The sequence below is a fragment of the Kryptolebias marmoratus genome, linkage group LG13 (genome assembly GCF_001649575.2).
Source record: "Kryptolebias marmoratus isolate JLee-2015 linkage group LG13, ASM164957v2, whole genome shotgun sequence".
NCBI classification, from domain to species: Eukaryota; Metazoa; Chordata; class Actinopteri; order Cyprinodontiformes; family Rivulidae; genus Kryptolebias; species Kryptolebias marmoratus.
Window position 1 is genome coordinate 12,232,481 of NC_051442.1, and position 20,182 is coordinate 12,252,662.

At 37.6% G+C, this 20,182-nt stretch overlaps 1 protein-coding gene across 1 annotated transcript; it reads left to right on the top strand.

Moving 5' to 3' along the window:
- The first annotated feature begins 3,530 nt into the window (after positions 1–3,530).
- Positions 3,531–19,124, top strand: LOC108236881 (ferroxidase HEPHL1). Its single transcript, XM_017417926.3, has 20 exons — positions 3,531–4,150; positions 7,083–7,327; positions 9,419–9,631; positions 10,121–10,324; positions 10,442–10,696; positions 11,104–11,272; positions 12,296–12,429; positions 12,555–12,686; positions 13,739–13,944; positions 14,094–14,238; positions 14,344–14,556; positions 15,277–15,493; positions 15,608–15,747; positions 15,844–15,969; positions 16,086–16,192; positions 16,313–16,547; positions 16,928–17,067; positions 17,231–17,384; positions 17,504–17,518; positions 18,405–19,124. The coding sequence occupies exons 1-20, from the start codon at positions 3,972–3,974 to the stop codon at positions 18,470–18,472; spliced, it is 3,297 nt and encodes a 1,098-aa protein (XP_017273415.1). The 5' UTR covers positions 3,531–3,971; the 3' UTR covers positions 18,473–19,124.
- Positions 19,125–20,182: the final 1,058 nt, after the last annotated feature.

Sequence of the window (20,182 nt, forward strand, 5' to 3'; positions counted from 1 at the left end):
ATCTTTTTCAAGCTCAGAGTTACTTTGAGATTTTGTCCCAAATCTGTCTTAGCTACAAGGTTAGATAAGAGCTCTTTGAGAGAATTATTTGTAGCCTAAATAAAACTAGCCCTGGTGTTTTCCTAAAAATATGACACTCATTCCCAAATTAATTTAGTTATAACCATTTTTGTGTTAGTTAAGGTCAGCCAGCTGCGATGGCCTTATTGAGTCAAGTTAAGTCCAAAAGGTTACTTGTAGATGAACAGTCAAATATTAAATTCATTCAGTGTTTCAAGAGATATTTTGCTAACAGACAGACAAACACACATTTACACAGACTCGAAGATAATTAGATGATCGCCTGCTTTTCATTAAGGCAAGCATTAAAAAAGACATGGGAGTGTTAGAAATTAATCTGAGGTAAAAATCATTTCTCTAATATTTTTAGTGTATGAAGATTCCCACAGTGCAGACATTACAGTGAATTGTGTAAGTTTTTAAAATTATTTTACTACTACTTCTGCTCTTTCTAAGTGCAGCAGTCTGTGCGTTCCTTCATTAACTTAAGAGTTCAGAGGGCAAAAAGCAACGGTTAAGACAAAAGATAACACAATCAGCTTCTGAACTGTCTACTGTCACGACACCTACCCGTATGACGATCAGCATTCATTGCAAACTGTCTTACCTACTGATGTTTGAATGGATTCTTGTGGGTCAATTTAGGTCTCTAAATGTGGCAAATAAGTTTAACATTTGACCTTTTCCATTTTTATTTTCAGCTACCATGAAAGGCGGCAGGGTGTGTGTGTTTCTGTTTGTCTGTTAGCAAAATATCTCATGAACCAGTGAATGGATTTTAATGAAACTCTCAGAAAGTAATCACTGGATGTACATCTACAACATCTGGAGTCAATCCGATTCAAAATGGCCACCACAGCTAACTGGTCTTATCAAACACAGAAGTATTTATAACTCAGTCAGTTTAACAGATATTGAGCTAAGATTTAGCGTGGAAGTAGGTGAGAGTCATCCCCAACACTTACTCTGAGCTCTAAATATTCACATGACACCTCTATTTAAAAATTGGACATGCAAGGTGTCAGTCAATACGCTCTCCCTCAAGGAGTGCTAATCTTATACAGTATATATATATATATATATATATATATATATATATATAGTTTCTTGTTCTTTTTCAAGTAGATTATTAAAAAAAACCTGAAAGTAGGAGTTATCATTTCTCTAGGCATCACTAACAGAGATTCACTTACTGACAATTGTAACTCGGTCCTTTCAGAACCTAAAAGTTTGTGAATTATGCAACAATGACTAGCCAATATTTGATCTTGGGATCTTATGGATGCAGAGTGTATCTATGCAACAGGGATTACAAAAGGCATTTATCTATTAGAACTGCACCCAACAATATTACTACAACTAGAATCTATTAAAAATATATATCCTTACATGATTTGGTATCTCCGGACTGACATGAAGAAATTTAGTCAGAATTAATCTAAGAATCGTTTTGCTTTTGCTTGCCTTTAGTAAAAGCAAAATAGGGAAAAAGGAAGTTAACTGAACTGAAACAGCTCTCATTTTTTGACAAAGCATGCTGGCATCAGGTAATCACACTGGCATCAAAATAAATATCCTGTCTGACTCACAAGGAAACACTTATCTATCTCTGATAGCCTACATACCACAAACTGTGATATTTCATGGGCAGAACATTTTGTTTAGATCACACCACAGTGTCCTAAAATGTGTTATGACAATTCTCTCACGGTCCGTCTCTTATCAGTCAAATAAGATAAAAATAATAATAAAATATAGCTCGCAATCTTGGTAAGAGTTCCCGGCACGTATTCACTGAGCAATCTAATATGTAAACATTAAAGCTATATTTTGATAATCTTAAACTCTACAGGATTGTGCAAACATTTTTGACCCTAATTTCAAGCAGCCAGAGTTTCTTGTACTACTTTAAAGTGACTTTGATCAATGGTTCTTCAGACTTTACAAAGCCTTTTTCTGTTTTTTCACACTTTTTTGTTCAGTTCTTCATGACAGCATATTTTTTGTGCCTAAAAATGAGAAAGATATAGTGGAACACAAACAAAGAAATGTAAAGCTTAATGAATCTACTTACAACACATAAAAAGTACCTGAAAGACATGTCTTAAAAAAACTGACTAAAGACCTGACACAAGACCTAAAATACATCATCCTTCAGTTGATCTGCTACTCTTTGACAAGTTTTCTGCTAAAAGCTTTTGGAAATCACCTTCTTGGTGCTAAACTATTATATCAGACTGTGTGATCTTTGATATTTCTTTTATAAATGTAACTAAAGAAGTAGGAATAAACTGTGTCTTTGTGTCTGACTGCCAGTAACAAAAAAGCCTAAAGATCTCTGGTAAGTTGTTATGCTTCGACCCCACACTGCTTCATTTTCTTGAATTTAAGAGCCTTTTTAAGCCTAAGTGATCCATCAGTCAAATGCTCTGACAGGCAAAAGAACAGCTCCGACAAGTAAGCAGAAAATGAATGAAAAAGTAGTAAAAATGTAAAACAAATGGATTTTAGAACACCTTTAGAAAGTCTGGAGAACTATTGAATAAGACCACTTTAAAATTTCACAAGAAAGTCTGTCTTTCTGGAAGCCAATTTTAAGGAAATTAGGCTTTTGCTCATTTATGTATCTACTTGGAAATGTTGTTCCTTTTATTCAAGGATTCAAGGAGACTTTATTGTCATTCGCATCACATGTGGTACATGAGGTGGAACGAAATTGTGAACCACGGTCCCAGCTTACATCTAATATAAATTTAAAAATATAAAACAGGAAAAAAAAAATAAACATAAAAAAAGATAAGGTAAAAAGATAAAGTGTCCAAGTGCAAATAAAGTGTCTTAGTGTGGAGTGTTAGTGTCTTTGAAAGTGTCAATGCAGTGTGTGTGAAGAGGTGGAGTTTGTGAGTCTTACAGCTTCTGGAATGAAGCTGTTTCTCAGTCTTGTTGTTCTGCACTATAACATATTCCCTGACACTAATGTTTTAACACTGTGTTTAAGCACCAAAAAATGCTATTTTAGAGATCATTTCTCAAGGGTGACAAAGAAAACGGCGCAGAAAGGTGCATCAGTTGATCGCACTTTTTTTTTAAAGCTACTCAGTGCACAGCCACGAAGACCGACAAAATAACTTTAAAAAGAAAGAAACAAAATCTGCAGAAATATTTGTCTCATATCCATGGTTCATTGAGCCTTAAATTCAAAATCTGTAAGCAAAATTTATGACCAGATGCCAGCTGACAAATATGTTTGTTAACCTACAGAAACAGCCGAAACAATTGAAAATAAGTCGTATTAAGTTAAACTTTTCGGCCATATTTGTTTACCTAAACAAACTACACCAACCTAATGTTGGTGAATCGTGTGATTCAACCTTCCACATGGTTGGGATTCAGCTGGGCGCTTTGTTTACACTGACTGTGGACCCACATTTAAGAATTGCATTCAATAAGTTTGTGGGAAAGTAGTGAAGTAAACTTTTTCAAACTGTACCAGTTGATATAGGTCGGGGTAATCGGTTTTATGTTTGATTGTTTCACTTTGCAATGAGTATAGGGGAAATAATAGAGAAACAGAAAGTGAAAGACCGAGCTGGTGATCCCACTCCTCACTTACTGCCAGCTACATTCCTTAGGTCTGAGTCTGCGTTTTGTCGTGAATGGATCGATTACTTTAATTCCCCTGCAGGCAGTTCCGATTACAACCGAGCCGACAGGCAGCCTGAGAGCCTCTTATTATCCCTGCCCATCTGGTCGCGCTGGAGGCGGTCACATCGCCGGTGCCCTCTGGGCTGAATGGACCATCTGTACTCAGTTTCATAAGAGCTGGTTCTGTAGGCGGAGGTTTCACTTGCTCCCCAGACGAGCTGAAACTCGCGCATCTTTGCTTTGCTTTCCCTTACTTCCACCCGAACATGGCTCGGACTCTGGGCTGTTTGCTGCTGGTTCTGCTGGTTCTGCCGTGCTGCGGCGGCGGCGCGGCGGGGAAACGCAGCAAGGAGAGAGTTTACTATGTGGGCATCGTTGAGGACTTGTGGGATTACGCACCAAGTGGGAAAAACCTACTCAACGGCAAAGCCATCGAGGAAGACGAGTAAGTTGTCAGAGTCCGGTGCATGTATTAGTAAAAAAAAAAAAAAAAAAAACACAGTCGCGCGCCGCAAAACTTTTACTCGTTTTAAGCGGTCGCGCCCTGAAATCACTCAGGAGGATCTGGGATCCGGAAAAGCTGAAGCAGTCGAGACAGGATCGTCCGTTTTACGCACATTTCTGTGTCAGAGAGGTGCCTCCGTGTCTCATTGTAACATGTTATCAGGGTGTGACAGAGTTTAGACCTCTGAACACACCGCTGTGCCTCGCTGGCCGGATGACAGATGCGCAAAATAACATGATCTGTGAGGCATCCTTCAGCTCAGAAGGTGTTTAACCACTAACACCAAAACAGGAAAGAGAGAATTAAATAAACAACACACAGAGAGCTGAGGTCAGATGTTTACTCATCATTTAACAATTTATTTAAATCGTTCTGTTTTTTTATTTCCTGTAGAAAACCTCAGTGGTTTTTAGAAATGAAAAAAAAAAAACTGGTGCACAAGTTTGAATTAATTGTGTATTTTCTCTAATTCACACATGATAAACAAAGGCTCAAGTATATCCATATATGCACAATAATAATTGGTTAAATGTCCCTTAACAAGTTGCACTTTGACAACATGTTTTTTTGCTTCTGTCTGGATGTTTGACTTTTCTTTTTAGCAGAGTTGGTAGAGTAAATGGGACACACAATTGTGTCCAAGTTTTAACTGTCGAGCTGCTTACTTGAAGAGAAGTTTAAGAATTTAGAGGTACTCCTCCTTCTTTATTATTCGTCCACAGTGCGATGCTACCACCACCGTGCTTGGCTGTTGGGACAGTGTTCTTGGCTTTTAAAGCCTCACTTTGACTACTTCACACACTTCATGTCATCAAAATAGCTCAATTTTTGCTTGAAGGTGTCACTTTCGGAGCAAGGACTTGTTTCCCTGGTCAGCCCCCCTTCGCAGTCCAAGGGGACGTGAAACTGGGGACGGGGACACAGTGTTTCAGCAGTTTCCATTTAATGGCAGTCCTGCGTCTTGGCGTTTCATGGGTTGTTCTTGAACATCCTTACCAATTTTCTTTCTCCTGAGGGTGACAGTTTGGGTCTTCTTCCAGACCTTGGCAAAGCGGTGACACAGGCAAGGGTCTTAAGTAGAAATTATTTGAACTGATGCTCATGGAAAAGTCCAATAGAAATGGCTCCAAAAGGATTTCCCAACTTGTGAAAATCTACAGCTCCTTTTTAGATATTCCCTAAGTTCCTTGGACCTTCCTTGTTGTTGAATATTGTTCAATCCCCTGAGTGCTGTCAAACAAATTCTTTTTGTGCTGGCAGAAAAGAAACTACCAGCTGCAGAAGTTAACAGGCTTTGGCCTTGTCAAGTTAAAATACATCCAACAACCTTCAGCACCACTATTAAAAGACTGAGGGAAATCCATGTATATATGTGAGCCTGTATGCATAATTCTGACCCTGGTTGGACTAGACAACATCCACAGTAAAGTTTTATGCTGTATAGTTATTCCACCCTGGAAAAACAATGGTTAAAACAGTTATTAACAGCCCCAAATTAAGAGGACATTCATAATCATGTAGAGTGTGTTAAAGCTTTTGACAAATAATACATTTAATTTGATATTTTCCTACTTCCTGAGGTTGATGAAGCGCTTATCATCGTTTCTTCTGGTTCCCAGCTGATAATCTCCTCAGAAAAGTTCTTTGAAAACCCTGATTAAAAGTAAGAAACAGAGGACATTGTTTGGAAAGAAGATAATGCTTGAAACATTTGCACAGTCTGAATGTTCTTAACTAACAAACAAGATTATGAACTTTTTTTTCATAGCCAAAGTCAACAATGAGTCAGAAAACTAAAAACAGACCATCATGTAAAATAAATAGATATTATTTAGTAAAAACTCAGTTCTGTGACTTTGATACTTTTTGCACATTTCTTAATACCTTCTTTTGTACAACAGGACTTTTTTATTTTTATGTAATGTTGTACTTTCCTTCTGATTCTACTCCAATCAAACTGTTTTAATATAAAACGAACTACAGTTTTTATTCTTTTTGGATGCCTGGTTTTCTCTGCATGGGACTAGGATTAAACTTCCATGGTGCCACTGCAAATTAAATCCTTGAAACAAATTTACTAAAGAGACAGCTAGCACATGAGCACTTTGGTGTTTGCAGACAGAGCATAAACATGTGTGTCGAATTGTAAACAACAAATGGATTGCATTTCTGTGGTGATTTTTTTTTTGTATCTTGTTACTATCTCAAAGTGCTTTTACACTAAAAGCCTCATTTACCCATTCACGCAATAAAAATCTAATAATAGCTTTTAAACTCTAATTCTGTGATATAAAAAACCACAAATCTACAAATTTAGACAACTAATTTTATATACTCCTGACAAGATTTTTATTTTTGTTTACATGTTTTTAGAAGCCCTCATTCTGCTTTAATTTGCTGTTTTATACTGGAAAAAAAACATCAGTCAGTCAGCCATATAGCTTTTACTTTCCTTATGACCTGGATATACTGTAGTGAAACTGCATTTGCTGCAGGTTCAGTAACTACCTATTAACTTTGAAAACATGTAATCATGACAACCACATGTCTAATTGTTACAGAGACACAAACAGAGGCTATTTGAGGTGCAGAATTACATTTGCTTTCATTAAACTTTTGACTATCTGTGAGAAAATAATACAAATGACATTATTTCAAAGATAAATGTAACCATTTGGTGAATTCCTATAATGTGTGAGATAGTGGAATTACACTGTGCACTATATTAGCTTTACTGTGTAATTTTCTTATCAAGTGAAACAGACTATGAAAGTGATCTGACCATGACCTTTTTAATGTGCCAAAACAGGGTTTAAACCATTTTTATGTCTCCTGTACCCTTTCTGATCTTTGTTGTCTCTGTCTATTCCAGCCATGCTTATATATTTCTAGAAAAAGGACCACACCGTATTGGCAGGGTTTACAAGAAAGCTGTGTACCGAGAGTATACCGATGCTACTTTCACACGCACGGCTCCCCGACCCGAATGGCTGGGCTTTCTGGGGCCCGTAATACGAGCCGAGGTTGGCGAGGTCATCGTGATTCACTTGAAGAACTTTGGGAGCAGGTCCTACTCCATACATCCTCATGGGGTTTTCTATGAGAAGGACACAGAAGGTAAAGCATCTCCACAAATCCGCGCTGTCAGGGGAAGCTCACATGTGGTTACACAGAAGCATTTTAATATCAGCTTGGAGCACACGGACTCCTGCATGCCTTTATAGTAGCATATAAACATGCAATATGATGCACTGAATGAAAAAAATGACATAAAAACATAGGGAAATTTCAAGATTCTTTTTAAATTATATGTTAAAATACAAAATTAAACACACAAATAATAGCACAAATGAAAGCAGAAAGACATGTTTTACAAAACTTTAATAAAAACTTTGTTGTTTTTACCATTCTAGTTATGTATTATTATTTATAACAGTGTCCATAAGGAATGCAACATCTAGAGTACCTAATTAATATTGCTGAATAGCTTGGAGGTTTCCACGAAATGACTGGCTGTTTATTTTTTAGCGTCACTCTCTGACCTCTGCAGATGGTAGTGACAAATCCCAGCTGCTTCTGGAAAAGAGCCAGACTACTTTCTCACTGACTGACTGATCAGCATGCAGTATGCGGAAAATCCTGCTGGAAAAGTCTTGAAGTTCAATCTTTTCAGATTGATTGCAACCAATGTAAATTGATAAAAAAAAAAAATCATTAGAAATAATTATGAATGAATCAATATTTTATATAAAATAGAATAGAAAAGAAAAGAAATTAATGAAATAGGAAACACTTTTTTGTCCTAAACAGGGAATTTTACATTATTGCAATAACAAAAGTGTAGACCAAAATACACAAGCAAACTTCTGATTTATAAAATACAACAATAAATAGTATATAATAGTGTAACTTTGTAAAAAAGTGTAAAAATAAGAAATGTTACTCATTGCACATTAAGGATATTGCACTTTAATGTATAAGTTTCATCGAATTTGAGATACTGTACTCTTATATTTTTTTTTATTTATGTTGCCTAAATTCCTCAAGTTATTAAAACCAGCAAATGTCTAAATAAAGTCAGATTTAAAACAGTCTATATATGTCTTGGAGACAATCATGAACATTCATTTGATTAAATAAACTTTATTTAAACTTTATTTAAAATTTATCAAGATAAAGCAAATAAATTCTCAGGTTTTTAACTTTTGCAATTTTTATCTGACTTCTATTTATCGATAAATGGTAGTTTTACAACATTAAACTAAACCTTTGTTTTTAACAAACTTTTTGTCTCTGCATGGCACGTTTCCAACGAGATTGTACACTGATGCATCTGCATCATCTCTAAACAATTAGTACCAATAAAATAAAATAAATTGAGTGATCAACAAACAACAATCCATTAAAGGTAATAAAAACTGCATTCCAGGTGCTATAGAAGTTCAGAGTTCTTATGGCCTGGGAGTAAAAGCTGTTCTTAAGTCTAGTCATTGAGGCATTTGAACTGGTTGCCTAAAGGCAGAAAGTTAAATAGACCCTGTTCAGGGTGAGAGGGGTCAGAGGTCATTTGCCTCACCCTGCTGAGTCACCGGGAGCTGGTGATGTTACCCAGAGAAGGCAGCTGATAATACAAAGAGCTGTGCTGATCTCGCTCTGCAGGGACAGTTATACACTATTCCAGCACTCGGTGGAACAGTTTTTCCTCTGTATTATATCGCTTTCAGCACAAGTTACATCTGTTTCTTTACAGAGTGGAGGTTCTCTCATTCAGTGACACTGCTCTGTTGCTCATTATTTCCAAGGCAATAAATATGTCAAATAAACGGATCTTGGGCCTTTCATCAGGACCGTGATCTGAAGCAGCACGAGGAATGTTTAGATAAAAGAAAAGAGGAACTGGCTTAAAAGGACAAGCTGGCAGTACTGATTTAAATCGCCCTAAAAATACTTCTGAAGAGCTAAAATCTGCCATTCTAAACATGACTTCTGCAAAGATAAAAATTCTTGAAAGCACACCAAGAAAAGAGTCGGATTTCCAGAAGAAAATCTGGAAATCTGACTCTCTGCTAATATGCAAATGTAAAACTCCTACCAGTCTTATATATATGCAGAAATATCTCCATGTTTGTGAGATTGCTGAGATAAAAATCAATACAAAGGATTATTTTGCAAACCACATTGCAAATATTTCTGTTTTCTGTCTGTCAGGGGCATTTTATCCAGATGGGACATCAAATAATTTCAAGAAGGATGACATGGTTCCTCCAGGAGGCCGCTACACTTACCGCTGGGAGGTCAAACCAGAATATGCCCCCACAAATGATGACGCCAATTGCCTGACGTGGGTCTACCACTCCCACTTCGAGACCCCCAAGGATGTTGCCTCAGGACTCATTGGGCCTCTTCTCACGTGCAAGAAAGGTATAACTCTGCAGCGTCTGACAACAAGCTGATTTTACATTTGCAGCTTCCCTGCAGGCCAGATCAAGTGAAAATACATTAAAATAACATAACACTTGAGTTATTAAAACAAACTCACAAAAGAATGCACATGTAAGCTTTACCATGATAGTTCGGATACACTGAAAGGGGATTTTGTTGAAAAGTCTCAAACAATTATTATATTATATGTTGTAGATAGACATTTTTGAGACTAAAGTTGTATTAAAATGGGCCCATGACCTTGGCCCCATTCGGATTAGCCGTTAGCGTAAATTGAGGTCATTCAAAGAGTTATCTACAACAGGTAAGATACTTGTTTATACCGTTTCCATACAACCTCACTTCTGAACTGTCCCTTTAAGCTCCTATCGTTAATATTGAAAATCTGTGAAGGAAAGCATCACAAGAAAACAGATTCAACAGATTAAATGTGCTTGTTTTCTGTTTTCATATTTCTCGTGTGAGCAGGAATCTTAAGTAAGCCTAATAAACGACACTCAAAAAGGGCTAAAGAGTCAGCCCGCTGTGACGTGGATCAGGATATCATCCTGCTGTTCACAGTGATGGATGAAAACCTGAGCTGGTATCTGGAAGACAATGTCCGGGCGTGTACGGATCCAGAAGGGATTGTTTTAGACGATCCAGAATTCGAGGAGTCAAACATGATACACGGTGAGAACATTTATTCATTCCAACATTGTTTTCCCACAAATAACTGCACACAGTATGCTCCATTGTCAGAAGAACATAAAATATATATATATTTTTTTTTCCCCCTCTGTGCAACAGTTATTAATGGGTACACATACGGTAATCTGCCTGGGATCGAGTTGTGCCAGCATCGCACTGTAGCATGGCACTTGTTTGGCATCGGCAACGAGGTGGATGTTCACAGCGCCTTCTTCCACGGGAATACCCTGCTGGACCGCGGCCACCGCACCGACACCATTAACCTGTTTCCGGCCTCGTTCGTCACAGCCACAATGGTCCCAAAAGTGAGAGGAAAGTGGCTGCTGAGCTGCCAGGTTAACGACCACTTACAAGGTAGGACACCTGATCTCTGACATCTGTGTCCCCTTTGACCCTTCTAACTGGCCGTGAAGAGTTGCTGACAGGGGAGAATGTGTTCCTGTGGGGTACTGCTGGTGTGTGTTGCAAGCATTCCTGCAGCAGCAGTTCTACTCGAAGCATACCAGTATGAGCATTTTAATGGGGTCCAAAGTCCACTGAACATTCCCCTGATAGAGCCGTGCTTGTTCAACATACTACAATTAATTCTGACTCTTCAAATCCTAAAAGTCATGTCAGTACATGAAACCTCAGGCAGTTGTACATCCTCTGGATGTTTTCAAATCCTCTTGTCTGGCAGCTTCTGTAAGTTGTAAGTTGAACTTGTAAACAAATCCTTGCTTTGTGTGTGTCTGAGTTTTTCTTTTCTTATTTTTTTTCAGCTGGGATGCAGGCATTTTATGAAGTGAAGTCATGTGACGCAACGCCAAGCTCCACACCAAAATTTGGCACTGTGAGGCATTTTTACCTGGCAGCGGAGAAAGGCCTGTGGAACTATGCTCCATCGAAAAAGAATTTGATTAACAACGCATCCCTTACCAAACCAGACAGGTGTGTAGACATTTTGGTATTGTCTTATGAGTCTAACAGTGACAGAACCTTCCTGAAAGTTAAATGAATGTTAAACGATTACAACCTGCATCAGCTTTATTTCACTGTGTAATCTGCTCTTTCCCTTTACTCTCACTGTCTTTCTTACATTTTGCTGTCCGTTTGTGTGGCCTCTGGGCTGAATCAATAGAGAATGAGCGTGCGGCGTTACACTACAGTGTAACCACAAAACTAAGGCTTCAGGTAGCGACCTACATGGCGAGCAACCGGTCTACTGTATGTCATATAGAATAAGTTGAGTTGTTGGCCACCACGTTGGTTACTACATGTAATCTGTTCCCATTCCTCACTGTGTTATCTGGTCATTTCTGTTTTGATGCTTAGCATAAACAATGAGGATTATGTTTCACTGACTTGGTTATATTAGCATTATTATTCCATTTTGTTAGCTTTGGGGGCTGTGGTAGCTCGGTGGTCAGTGCCACGGTCTTGTTATCCAGAGGCTGTAGGTTTGAGCCCAGGTTGCGGCAGGAAGGGCATCTGGCATTAAAAAAAAAAACAATTCCCAAATCGTTCGTGCGAGTTTGCTCGCCGTGGCAAGGGAGCAGCTGAAAGAACACCTCCTTACAAATTATCAGTTTTGTTTAGGTCACTTTTTTTGTTTTTTGCTACTCCTGCAGGTTTTAAAACACAACTGCTAGTAGTGAATCTAATGACGTAGATAAAATTTGCAAGAAATTGGGAATAATTTTCACATAGAAAACACTGGAGATTTGTTGAAATAAGTGAGAGATCCCAGCTCTCTTTGTAGCTCTATGGCTCACACACGTCGCAATAGAAACATCCATCAACACGTCCTTGACACGACACTGTAAAGTTCTTGTGTCTCGTTTCTTTATTTATACTGTTCACTTCCTCTTTCCAAGCCTCCGACCACCACCATCATTGTTTCGACCACTGCACCCTAAATCATTTTGTTCTTTGTTGGTATTTCTTCCACAACCACACCCTTTCCTCTGCTAGTGCATCCGAGGTGTTTTTCAGCAGAAACGGCGGACACATCGGAGGCAAATACAAGAAAGTGCTTTTCAAAGAATACACTGATGAAACCTTCACCGTCAAAAAGTCACCTAAATATAAACATTTAGGAATTTTGGGTAAGTTTTCTGTGTTTTCCCCAAAGATATGACTGTACAAACATCCATTCTTTTATTGTATCTGGTTTATAGACACTGACACAGCACCAGATATATGATGACGTTGTTCTTCCACGTTTGTCCAGGTCCCATTCTGAGGGCAGAGGAGGGCGACACTCTCAAAGTGACTTTTCTCAACAGGGCAGACAGAAGCTACAGCATTCACCCTCATGGAGTTCAGTATGACAAACAATACCAGGGAGCCAGCTATGTGGACGGTGAGTTGATTACATGGCTCTACAGGGCAGTTTATAGCCTGACAAAAACAGAAGAAATACTTCTCCTTGAGGATGTTTATTCAGCAGTTAAATACACAAATCACAAAAATAACACAGTTAATTTGGTTTACAGCTGAGAGTTCTGGCTTTATAAGTCATACAAAAATAAATACATTAATTAAATTAAATTGTTACCATTTCTTTCTTTTAAAATCTTAGTTTGTTTGTACTCTGCTCCAAAAACAGTTGATTTAGAACAAGCAACAACTTTTGGCACACTTCTTGCTGAATTGCCTTCTACTTTTTGAAGCATTACAACTCATCCAAGCTCTTTCTCTTTAAGATAAGTTTTGGTGTTCTGTCTCTGTCTTTTTTTTCTTTTTATTTCTTCCTTACTGTTGATTTTTAAACTAAGAAACTTCTGTATTTCTGTCTAACGTCATGTCTAGACTTTTGGGTAAAAAGCAAGAACATTTGACCGTCATGTTTAAACCAAAAATCTTCCTCTGAGGAAACAGAGATGATCTTAGACAAAGAAAGAAAAAAAAATACAAACTAATTTGGTCGGATGTTTTAATTGTCAGATGTCATTTTTTTTGTATGTGTATAGTTTAGTTTCAAATGTTAGTTCCTTTAACACCCAGCAGAAGAGGAAGCAAATTTCATCTAAAAACCAAAGTGAAAGAGGATTTGCTTTACAACTAAAATGATTTCCTTATAAATGCCTTTCCTTTTTCTTTTTTTTTTTTTGTTGTTGTTTGCTTGTTTGTTTGTTTTATTCAATAGAGCAACTGATACATTTTTGAAGAATGTCAAACGCAATATTTGGAGCATTTTATCTTGAAAATATTGACGTGAAAAGCTAAAATAGCCTGCTTCAGTAAACGTTACTGAATTATTCACATAAACTAAATAAATGAAAATTAAAAATGTATGCATACAGTTTTTTTGCTTGACAGCTAAAAATAATTAAAAAAAAAATAAAAAAAAACATTTGCACATATGTTGATTATAGCATACTTATTTCGTTGTTTTTGTCTGTAATATTGCAGGAGTTAGGAAGCCAGGCTCCCACGTGGACCCGGGGGAGAAATTCACCTACATTTGGAACGTGCTGGAGGGCCCGTCTCCATCCGATCCCCCCTGTATTTCCTACCTCTACTTCTCGGCCGCTGAACCTGTCATGGACACCAATTCTGGATTAGTTGGACCTCTGCTCGTGTGTAAAAAAGGAGTGCTGGGGGAGAATGGAATCCAGGTTTGTTGTACAGACATTTAGTATGTAAACAATCCTAAATTCTAGTAATTAAGTGCTTCAGAGTTGATGCCAAAATACATGAGCACCTTTATTCTGTAAAGTCTAAATGTCCTCACTGCTCTGTGGATTGTGTGTTTATTGTTTAACAGAAGGGTGTGGACAAGGAATTCTTTCTTCTTTTTTCTATTATGGATGAAAACCTAAGCTGGTATTTAGGGGAGAACATTAATATGTTTGGCAGCAACGAGACAAATGAGGATGATGAGGACTTCCTGGAGAGCAATAAGATGCATGGTAATCAGTTCGATCAACTCTGTGCAATTTTGAGTAATTTGTAGCTTCATAGTCTGACACCCAGAGTGGATTTCTTGTATTAGATTTTTGCTTTTGTCGTTTAAGCTGTTAACGGTCTCATGTATGGGAACCTTTTCGGACTGGAGATGTGTGCCGGGGACAACGTTGTGTGGTACACCTTTGGAATGGGCACAGAAGCAGACATACACGGCATTCATTTTGAGGGAAACACCTTCAAGCAGTACAGCACAACTCGAGACACAGTCAGCCTGTTTGCTCACACCTCAAAGTCTTTCTTTATGCAGCCAACAACTCCAGGTTGGTCATACTTATTACGTTTTTATGCGCAATCATTTGCAAATATTCAATGTGACCATTAAAACTAATATTTATATTGATTATGAATGCTTCCGGACCTGTCTGACCGATTGAATAAACTCCCAACATAGCTGTAAGTGAGTCAGTTTTACAGATATTGAGCTAAAATTTTATCTGGTCGTAGCTGAGAGTCATTCTCAACACACACTCCAAGCGCTAACAGATTCCATGAAATCACGCAACATGACTTGAGATTGAGCATTCCTAAAACTCTGTCATTTCTCAACATAAGTTGATGTGAGTTTAAAACTCTGGTATGAACTCCTTTAAGGAATGCTAAAGCCTTTAACATTATTTGCTAAGTTTATATGTTTCATAAACTGAAAAACAGTGAATGGAAAAATCCAAGGAGATAATAGTTATGTCATTTAAATTTCTTCTGTTGAAAAGGTTATAGCAAAATACATTTTAAATTTTTAACAATAATGAAATATTAATTACTGATGACTTATCACATTTGATTATAAAGATTTATAAACCTTTATAAAACCCTAGAAAAGCAAAATGCCTTAAACTGTAAATGTGTCTGCTTTGCAGCAGAGGCAAGTCCTTGATTGTGTTAAAACAATATTTTAAACTATATGTCCAGTAGTAATCATTGACAATAGGAAGGCAATAAAACGTGCTGTTTATGCATTCGACTCATTCTTTCTGTTGTAGGTGTGTTTGAGGTAAACTGCAGAACAACAGACCACTTCTCAGCTGGCATGAGGCACTTTTACAAAGTGAACTTTTGCCCTGGAAAGTCACTGAAACCTAGATACTTCGAGCCATCGAAGACAGTGCAGTATTTTATCTGCGCTGAGGAAATAGAATGGGACTACTCACCTAAAAGGGACTGGGAGCTGGAGAAACACCAAACGAGCGCAGAGAACAGGTAAGAAAAGGTGACTGTGGGATGATGTGTTTTGGTTTGGGAGCTGGAGCTTGTAATTAGTGGCATTACTTATTACTGTTTGCTAACGGAAGCAAATTGGCACATGTCTCCCAGTCCAGGCAACATATTTCTGGGCAGAGGGAATGACAGGATTGGTTCCCGCTATTTGAAAGTGGTGTACAGAGAATACACCGACAAAAGCTTCAAGGTTCGGAAGAATCGACAGCCCCACCAAGAGCACCTTGGGATTTTGGGTAAAAACGAGCTACTCCTCTTGTTGTTTTTGCCTCCTCTCCTCACAAAAGATTTAAGGCAGTGGATGTGAGATTATCTTCCCAACCCTCGCTTAGGTCCGATAATCCGTGCAGAGGTCGGAGAGCAGATTGTGATTACATTCAAGAACAAAGCCAGCCGGCCATATTCTATTAGCCCACGTGGAGTTAAAGCCAGTGGTGCGCACGTTGCTGTCCAACCAGGTGAGAACCACATATGAAAGGACATTTATGCTGCTGTCTTCTGATCAAGGTCCAACATTTACTCTTTTTTTTTAGAAGGAGTTGGGTTGATATTTGTTATCTCTGTTTGCTTTTAGGCCACATTATTGAGCTGACTTGGGATATTCCTGAGAGTTCTGGACCAGGGCTCTCAGATCCTAACTGCATTACCTATTCTTACTACTCTTCTGCTAACTACATCAAGGTAAACCTTCCTTTTCGGCTGCAACATGTGCATGAAAATATTTTACTTCCAGTTTAAGTTGAATGCTTAAATCCTAGCTGAAGCATCTCTCACTGAGCAGGTTCATGTGTTTTTGTTCAGGATCTGTACAGTGGCCTCGTGGGGCCTCTGGTAATATGCAGACGTGGGACTTTGCGTTATGGCGATGGGCCTGACAGATACAGGACGGACATAGACAAGGAGTTTGCTCTGCTCTTTATGATATTTGATGAAAACCAGTCCTGGTACATAGATCACAACATCAGACATTACCTCGGCTCTGACCCCGAAGCCTTTGAAAGAGATGCAGACTTTGAGGAGAGTAACCTGATGCACGGTAAGAGCAGAGAGGGAGCGCACGTTTTTTTTGTTTTTAGAACTGCATCAACACAGTCTCCAGAATTTTTGAAGTGTTCCTAAAAACGAGACGATGCTTCATCCATGAAAAAACATCCATGTCTCAATTCTGTGAAAATGCTACATTGAAAGCATTTCAAGAATAAGTGACTGGAAACGTCTGATGTGTTGTCTTTTAACTATTTGTAAAAGTCATTACATTCTAGATACATACACAGCAGACACAAAATATTTAGATCAAATCCATCAGATCCAAAGTTACAATTGGTCATTCGATGCACATAGATTGTTTTTCGTGAATGTCTCAATAACATTCTGTTTGTTTTAGTGCATGTCTTATTGTATGTCTGTTTATTATAGGAATTAATGGTAAACTGTACGGGAACCTTCATGGACTGGTGATGACCCAGGGCCAGAAAGTTGACTGGTATCTACTGGGAATGGGGAACGAAGTAGACATGCATACTGTTCACTTCCATGCCGAGACTTTCACTTACAAGGTTTGTTTGAGGTCACTTTTGGCCTAAAGGCCTTCTTTGTGCTCAGCAAGGAAGTTTCTTTTAGCTCAGCACATTTCCTTCTCTTTGTTCCCTTTGTGCCTCTGAATGTGTTGTGTGCATGGGTGTGCGTGTGTGTGTGTGTGTGTTTGTGTGTGTGAGTCAGACAGACCATGTGCATCGGGCAGACGTCTACGATCTGTTCCCATGGACTTCCCAGACCGTGGAGATGGTTGTAGGGAACCCAGGAACATGGCTGCTTCATTGTCACGTGAGTGACCACATCCATGCTGGCATGGAGACGACATTTACCATCAAAGGTACGTGTAAAAAGTGTTTTGCATGCGTGTATGAATGTGTCACATATTGTGAAAATTCTTTTTCAAGGACCACTAAAATACACTTTTCTGATGTCTCACTCTTGTGTTTTAAATTCCAGAGAAAACCTCAAAAGGTACGTAAGGTCTAATTTCTGCTGTATTTATCACAACACTTCACAATCTGCATTAGAGTTAAAACGCTGTCTTCTATGAAATATGATTTAGCACCATTACATTGCCAGTTTATTTATCCTGAAGCCAATTAAAGTCTAAAGTGAATCTAACATTACAAACCACCTAATCTGGGAGACTTGATCTACACACAATGATTTCAGTTATTTCTATAACATTACATAACATCATATTATTTAAAATGTCCTAATTATTTTTTGCCCAGGCAAACCTTTACACTTATTTGAACTTGGATTACAAGCAACACCCTGTAAATTATAGGTTTCTGTATTCTATATTGTTTCTGTTGTGAGATTTTGCATTCAGCTGTTAATATCAAGTGCATATGCAGAAAAATGCAATGGCAGCCTGGCACAGTAAACGGAGTCGAGTGTGTAACTTGTACAGCAAAGACATACTCTTTTGGGACCAGTAATGTTTTTATTTGTCACATTATGCAGTTCAGTTTGCCTTTTAGAGTATAACAGAGGTCAAAGGTCAGGAAGAAGATATTCTCAGGACTGTTGAGCAAAGCGTGAGGAATGTTTTTGAAAACGTTATCTGTCTTTGCTGAGTTAGTGCTGTCCAAAGGAACACATTATCATCTGAATCAGTCATCCTGGTGACGCTGCTGGCAGATGTAGATTTGCATGCTGTGCTCTTTTTACAGATGTTGACAGGAATTAAATATTTAGTGAATGTTTTAACCTTATTTGTCAAAAGTAGGAATTTAATTTGAAAATGTAAAACTGTTTCCTGCTAAACCAGAGAAGAAAATGTTCTGAAGCTTTTGTGGTGACACCCTTTCTGACTTTCTTTGTTCTTTTTTAATATTTTTTACTGCTGCAGGACTGAGAACTAAAGCCTCCTTTAAGACACTGATGATTGGCCTACTGGCAGCCAAAATGCACCATTAAAGAACCTCTGACAGTAGATTGTATTTGTGTTGAACCACATCAGTGCACTACTACAAAAACCCAGGGATATTTTCTTTTGTTGCACATGTATTTTCTGGAGGAATTTTTTAATGTAAAATAGAAAGCAAGAAGTCATCCATTAAAATGACACAGGGTCACGAATAATGATTGTTTTAATTCTCCAAAGAAAGAGCTTTATGTGATGTCATTTCTTGCTGGTTGCATTGTGTTAAAAATCATTTTGTGTTTCGTAACATGTGCACCAAAAGTTTGACGGTGGTTATGAATGTGCAAATAAAAAAGTATTTTTTACAATTATTTTATAGTATAGTGATAGTTGCTTATAAAGACTTATTTTTTCACTGTGAAGTCATTTTTTTTATTATTTATGTACAAGTATCACTTTACACCACAAGGTGGCGGCAACCCAATCAGAAAACAGACAGCAGGTTGCCACAGGGACAGGCCACTGATCATTTTGTTGTTTAACACAACCTTTAACAAAAAATCGTTCAGCTCTTTCTTTATGTATTTAAGGTTTTAAAATATGTAGACTTTATGGAAATGTTTATAAAATAAACTCTGAATCTACTCTTTAAGTTGTATTGCTGTATTTTAATCTATTACTTGAATAAAAATACTGTTATTACACTGTAAAAAATAATGTGTGGTTTGTTGAGTACAGTGTCTTATGCAGGATTATGTACTTTTGTGCACTTTAAATATGAGAAGAATGCCAGTCAAATTTGTTATTTTTTCTTATTATTCCTCATGCATCAAAGTTTAAAAGGGATTTTATTGGTGTGATTGTTTGAGTTTTAATGTATTTTAAAACATTTTGGATGTGAGTCTTTTTCATTTTAAATTGCAGTCAGTAAAACAGGGAGATCTGCCCCCAAAGGTGCTTTGATCAATTTTCTGTCAACCATCTTATCTGTGCTTATATAACCTTTTGGGTGTACATTTTTCAAGAAAATCTTTAGAAAAATTGGCTTGAAAAATTCATGTAAATTTTGAAATGGTGGAAAGTGGTATTAAAATACTGCATTTCTGCTTTAGAAAAAATCTAGGTTATGTAGGCCCTACTTGTTTGACACTATGCACATTAATAATGAGGGTATGAATGTCTATTTATTTAAAATAAATAAAAAAAAACATTTAAAATCCACACAGGTTGGACCAAAGTGCTGTACAATAAATGAAGCAAAACAAAAATTATGAAAATGTGTAATTTTAGTAAAACAAAAGCAGAACCAATTAAATAAATTTATAAAAGTCAGTAAAATAATCTAAAAAGGTTAAATAAATAAGTACATTTAAAACAAAATAAGATTACATGTCAAGCTTTACTAGAATCAAATTTCGATGAAAATTGGTGGGTTTTCTGCAGACCTTTTGAAAGGTCCAGTGTCTGGGCAGTTCTTATTTGAACTGATGAATTGTTTCATTATTCCAGGATAGTAAACAGAGTTCCTGATTCATCTCATTTGATTTATGTGTGTTTGTAACGAACCCGATACGTCCAGCCGAGATGCTCCAGAGACCAGAAGTTCCATCAACATTAAAGGATTCCCTGAAAGACAAATCAAATGAGTCACAAGGAGTGTTTTTCGCTCCTAATCTGAGAGTCCGACCTGAGAAACAACACGAAGTATATCAGTGTTGATGTTGGTGAAAGCACTAGTCTGTTGCTCACTCATTGATTCGTAC